The sequence below is a fragment of the Elephantulus edwardii genome, unplaced genomic scaffold (assembly GCF_000299155.1).
Source record: "Elephantulus edwardii isolate Elephantulus edwardi_28Jun2011 unplaced genomic scaffold, EleEdw1.0 scaffold00274, whole genome shotgun sequence".
Taxonomy (NCBI): Eukaryota; Metazoa; Chordata; class Mammalia; order Macroscelidea; family Macroscelididae; genus Elephantulus; species Elephantulus edwardii.
This window is the reverse complement of record NW_006400024.1, coordinates 2438658-2444510: the sequence shown is the minus strand read 5'-3', so window position 1 is coordinate 2444510 and position 5853 is coordinate 2438658. Positions and strand designations below refer to the sequence as shown.

Here is a 5853-nt window from a genome sequence, read left to right as displayed (position 1 = left end):
TCAGGAGCAGTGTGATGTCTCTGTGGGTTTAGTCCTGGATTGCTGTGGTGATCACTCTGGCCATCCATGTCTCGGTGTTCAGTCATCTTCTCTCTTCTGAAGCCTATTGATTTGAGCACATGCACAGTTGCACTGCACGTCTTCCAGCTGAATGAAGATGGTCCCAGCAGTGAAAACCTGGAGGAAGAGACCGAAAACATCATAGCAGCAAACCACTGGATCCTCCCTGCGGGTAAGGAGGACAGAGGGGCCGCCTGTGACCTGTGCATGCCAGCTGAAAGTGGGCTCTTCCAAGGGTCAGTGCGTGAGGGTGTCAGAAACAGGAACAACACAGACTGTCCGAAGTCCTTGGGCTTGTCCTTAGTGTGTTGGCTGTGAGGCTGACAGTGGCCCTGCTGGGCCCCTCTTGGCCGCTCCTGGTGTTCCCTGTGGAGTTTGCACCATGACAGCAGCAAGGTTAACTGTCAGCGTGTATGCCCACGTGGAGCTGCCAGAGCCCTGCTGTGAGGGGGTCAGTCCCGTAAGGGACAGCTGTGCTTGAGATCCAGTGGCAGGAATCCCAGCTGACTCCACTTTACCAACTCTCGGTCACATCGACTCGCGTTATTAGTTGTTAATATTAAAATAAGTAAACTTGTAAGAAAATTTGAAAACTTTTAACTCCATGTACTTAGACACAGCCCTGCTGTTTGGCTGCTGGGAACCCAGGTGCCAACCACACACAGGTTGTGATGCACATACCTCTGAAATCATGCCCTCGTTTTATTCTGACAGTGGAGTTCCATGGTCTGTGGGACAGCCTGGTGTATGACGTGGAGGTTAAGTCACATGTAAGTTGTTGTCGCTTTTCCTGAAAATCAATGTCCCTCAAAGTAGACTCTGTACTGTGTCTCTTCCACAAAGCCCTGCGGGACTTGGGGGTGAGGATGGGGCTTTGGGAGTTTCTGACACCAGCAGCCCGTGGTCTGAAGAAAGAAAGGGACTGTGAAGACAGTCCATCTGAATTACAGATGAGGGCAGGGCCAAACTGGCACCATCCAAGGGGCTGCAGTGGCTTCTGTTGCTCTTGGCAGCCCTGAGGACATGGTCCTGGCAGTGGCGTGTCTAGTGTCATTTGACACCTTATCCTTGCCAACCCCTCTTAGAGGGCAGAGGAGGCGTCTTATTGTAAATCCTGCAGGATCATTTCATCATTGGTGTTGCAGATGCAGTGACCTCCTGCTTGTCCTCTGTGATAAAGGTCCTCGCCTTTAGTTCATGGTTTTTCATGCTGCTTCAAATGAAAGCCTCCCAGGGCTGAAGCAAGTCTGGAGATGGGGTCTCCACAGGTGGCCTTTGGGCCACCTCCCACACTGGAGCAGCCCTGTAACATGTGTTCATCAGGAAGCTTTGCTCTGTGGTCTTTTAATCAACTTTGTTTCCCTTAATCAGCTCCTTGATTACGTCATGACAACCGTGCTGTTTTCAGAAAAAAACGTTGACAGCAACCTAGTGACCTGGAACCGCGTTGTTTTGCTACATGGTAAAGCTGCTGTTTGTTTTGTTTCATGAAACCACTGTGGAAAGCTGGTCCACTTCCCCCACCCCGGCCTCCTATGCTAGCATCTCTTTCTCTTCCTTTGTATGAACTAAGCCAAGCTCCTATGAGTCTAGTCCTTACTGTTGGACCCTGTTTAGTAGCTGAGTGGCTTGTGGCTTCTTTTGTCTCGTTGCAGCCGTTTGATAACGCTTCATTCTCTCTGTCATCAGGAGAGGGTCCTTACAGTGAGCAGAAGCATCAGACCACGTTGTCCCAAGTCCTGATACTTCTCTGTAGACGTGACTGGTGCCGACAGGAATGGAGAGGAGTCAAGTGGCACCTCCTGGGGTACCTGGGTCATATTGACCTAATAGCCTCCTAGTCAGGACTGGCAGACACAGGTGGCATGCTGTCCAGGTGCAGGGCCAGTGGGGAGTCCGCGTACAGCTGATGGGTCGGTGCTGCCTTCATTAACCCAGGTGCCTGGCTTCCTTTTGGTTACGGATGGTGCTGCAGGAGGTGGAGCTGGTGTTTGTGTTCTGTACTCAACACCGTTTTCTGTTGGCCCACTCAAAGTTAGCCTCCCTCTCACTACACAGTGAATAAGCAGTAGGGCTAGCCCTGGTCCCACCCGCAGGGGAGGGAGTGAACAGTGAGACTAGCCTTGGCCCTTCCGGCTCATACGGGACCTACAGGGACAGCCGTGTCTGTGGACTGTCCAGGTGTAGGCTTGACAGGGAGTACAGAGAGGACCACCTGCAGACAGATACTGCCCACAGAGCCACGGGCCTGCTCTGGAGCAGTGCTGAGTCAAGTCTTAACTAGGCCGTGCTACGTGGGCAGCACATGTTCCCTGCAGTCACATAAAGCACCTCTGTGCCCTGTGGGCCTAGCTACTGTCGGGGTCCTTGCAGTGTTGGCAAGGCAGACTTTGCTTACAGCACTTTACAGATGTACGAAGAAACAGGTACAAGAAACCTTGCACATCGGTGTTGGGGCACATGGTAGGGCTGTAGGACTGTCATAGTCTAGCCAGATACCTGGTGGACGGTAGGGCATCATGGCTGCCGTGGCCTGCCTACACCTGCTTGGTTGGAGGAGACAGACACCTGTGGGGAGGCGGGCACAGGTACTACACCTACACCTCAGTGTGGTCAACCCACAGTAAAGCCACCCTGCTGCCCTGGTTGGACCAGATTGGCTTGGGACAGGCCTTGTGGAGGAGATGACAGAAGAGACCTAGGGTGCTTAAGAGGCCGTGTGAACAGAAAGGATAGCGTTGGGCCCAGGAGTGTGGAAAGACATATGTAGAGGGTGAGTTTTAGTTTTCAGAGAAAGATGAAACATTTGGCTTCAGTGCAGATTATTATTGTTACTTGCCTTTGTGTCAACCAAGACTCGTAGCAACCCACTGAGCTACAGAGCTGACCCATAGTCTGTCCTCATGATCTCTGATACACTGTTAGCGTTATTATGTCACTCTTTCTTGAGGATCTTCTTTCTTTGACCCTCCCCTTTGCCCAACTGATGTCTTCTTCCAAAGCCTGTTCCAACTACAACTATGTGAGATGAAGTTCATGACCCTTGCTTATAAGGAGCACTCGAGTTGCACTTCCTGCCTGACAGACTTGTTCTTTTGACAGTCGTGGGACTCTTCACCCACACCACAATTTAGAGTCATCAGTTCCTTGCTTTTCTTTATTAATTTTCCAGCTTTCATTAAAGTATCTGTAGAAACTCTCTGTGCAGTTCTGCTTTGTCCTGTAGGGTCTCTTTGAGTCAGAAATCACTCCGTGGAACGAGTGTTATGTAGTGTAACTAGTATCGTTTGTGGAAATTTGTCACAGCTCTGACTTGAACACACGTTTGTTACAGGTCCTCCAGGAACTGGGAAAACGTCCTTGTGTAAAGCGCTAGCCCAGAAACTGACCATCAGGCTCTCTAGCAGGTAATTTCTTGTGACTGGAGAGAGGACACCTGGGGAGTAGGATTGTTTGCTCCTTATTATAAACCAGTTGTTACTGTTGATGTCAGATGCTGTCAAGTTGAATATGACTCATAACAACCTTGTGAACAACAAATCCAAACCCTGTCCTATCCTGTGCCGCCCTCACAATCTGACACCAAGCCCATTGCAACAGTCCCTGTGTCAGCACACCTGGCTGAGGTGCTGTCCCTCCACCTTTCCAAGCATGATGTCCCTCTCCAAGTTTTTAGAGCTGCTAAGGGAGCTGTGGTGGCCTAGTGGTAAGAAGCTGTGCTGCAGTCCCAAAGTCATGCGGTTTAAACCCACCAACTGCTCCGTGGGAGGATGGGCAGTCTCCTTCTGTGCAATTTATTATCTCTGCAAACCCTCTGCAAAGTCAGCTATGGGTCAGTTCTGACTCAACAGCACACAACAATAGTTATAAGCAATAGCTTTTTTTTACCTTTTTTGGTCCCTTAACATGGATAAGAAGTGTCTGTCCCGCCCTATAAATCATTTTGCTCCTCTGGACTCAGCATTGACTCTGTTGAGTTCCATTGCACGACCAGCACATCCTAGGGACTGTTGGGTATGCATCTCAGTGCGTGTTCTGCTCTTGAATGGAGTGGTTGCCATCGATGTCGTCAGGAGTGCTGTAGACTCTGAGGTTGTGAATGGCCAGGTTCTCTCTGTGTTCTGTCTGTCCTGGGGTTTGTGGGTCTGTGACATTGAGTAAGTTCTGAGTAAGTTTTAAGTGTACACAAATAACTCCTTTAAGAGAGTTGGTATAAAACTGGTTCCTATGAAATAGAAGTTAAAATTGTCCCAATGCCCAGCTTTTCCAAATTGATTTACCACTCCGTCATCTCTTAACATAAACTGTTCTCTTTCCCTCTGTCCTCTTGTCTATATGTTTGGGATCCATAATCTGTTGGAAAGTCTCAGAGACACTAAAAACCATCAGGGAAGTGGCTCACTGGTTGTGGAGATGAACAAATTCTTAATCTGTAGATGAGGCCTTGTGGCTTGGTGACTTGAAGGATGGCTGGTCCAGCCCAGTGATGTGATTGCAGTGATTGGCCAGGTGTCTGCAGGCTGCAGCTCTTAAAGGTAGCTGGAAAAGCTGTGGTGGTCAAGACAGCGTAGTACTGGTACAATGACAGATACATAGATCAAAGGAATAGAATTGAGAACCCGGAAATCAGCCCGTCTAACTATGGTCAACTGATTTTTTACAAGGAGATGAAATCAGTTAAGTGGGGAAATGACACCCTTTTTAACAAATGGTGCTGGCAAAATTGGAAAACTGTGCAGAAAACTCAAGCAAGATCCACATCTCACTCCATAAACAAAAACCAATTCAAAGTGGATTATGAACCTAGGACTAAAACCAAGGACTATAAACTTCATTAAAGAAAAGCTTGGAAGAACTCTAGAAGTCCTGATCCACAACATAAGCAGTCTTCCTATAAAAATCTGCAACCAGGAGATGATAAAATAGATGAATGGGACTTTCTAAGAATCAAATCCTTATGCACATCCAAAAACTTCTCTCCAACAGGGTAAAAAGGGAAGCTACAGATAGGGAAAAAATATTTGGTAATGACATGTCTGACAAGGGATTTATATCTATAATTTTAAATATACTCGAGCACCACAACAAGATATAAGTAAACCAAATTGGAAATGGGCACAGACACTTCACCCAAGATATTCAGATGGCAAACAAACACATGAAGAAATGTTCAAAATCCCTAGCTCTAAGAGAGATGCAAATCAAAACAACTATGAGAGCATCTTACCTCAGAATAGCGAAATTTAACGAACAGCAAACATCAAATGCTGATGAGGTTGTAGAGAAACTGGAACCCTTATTCACTGTTGGTGGGAGTATAAAATGGTGCCATCACTGTGTGGAAGGCGGTATGGCACTTGCTCAAAAAGTTGCAAATAGAAATATCATTTGACTGAGCAATTCCACTACTGGGAATTTACCCTAAGGAAACCACAAACGCCACCCAAGCAAATACATGCAAACGCATGTTTATTGCAGCTTTGTTCCCAATAGCAAAGACCTGGAAACAACCCAAGTGCTTATCAGCAGACGAATGGATAGAGAAGCTCTGGAATATTCACACAATGGAATACTATGCAGCATTGTAAAACAAGGAACTCATGAAATATTCAAAATGGCCTGGAGGATATTATGCCGAGTGAAATATCTCAGTCACAAAAGGACAAATACTGCATAGTGCCACTGTTGTAAAACAGGACTGACATCAGGGTTGAGGGAAGACAGAAAAAGAGGGGAGGAATGATGTATATTGCATTGAAACTGATGAGGGAGAGAACTGTTTAAAAGGGACAT

At 47.3% G+C, this 5853-nt stretch overlaps 1 protein-coding gene across 1 annotated transcript in view; it reads left to right on the top strand.

The window, feature by feature from the left end:
* The window catches only part of TRIP13 (thyroid hormone receptor interactor 13), a 29109-nt gene that overhangs the window by 2386 nt on the left and 20870 nt on the right, over positions 1-5853 (top strand). Inside the window, exons 3-6 of the mRNA XM_006900170.1 lie at positions 103-232; positions 775-830; positions 1432-1522; positions 3395-3467. Of these exons, the coding sequence (XP_006900232.1) occupies positions 103-232; positions 775-830; positions 1432-1522; positions 3395-3467 (350 nt within the window). The remainder of the gene's footprint in view (positions 1-102; positions 233-774; positions 831-1431; positions 1523-3394; positions 3468-5853) is intronic.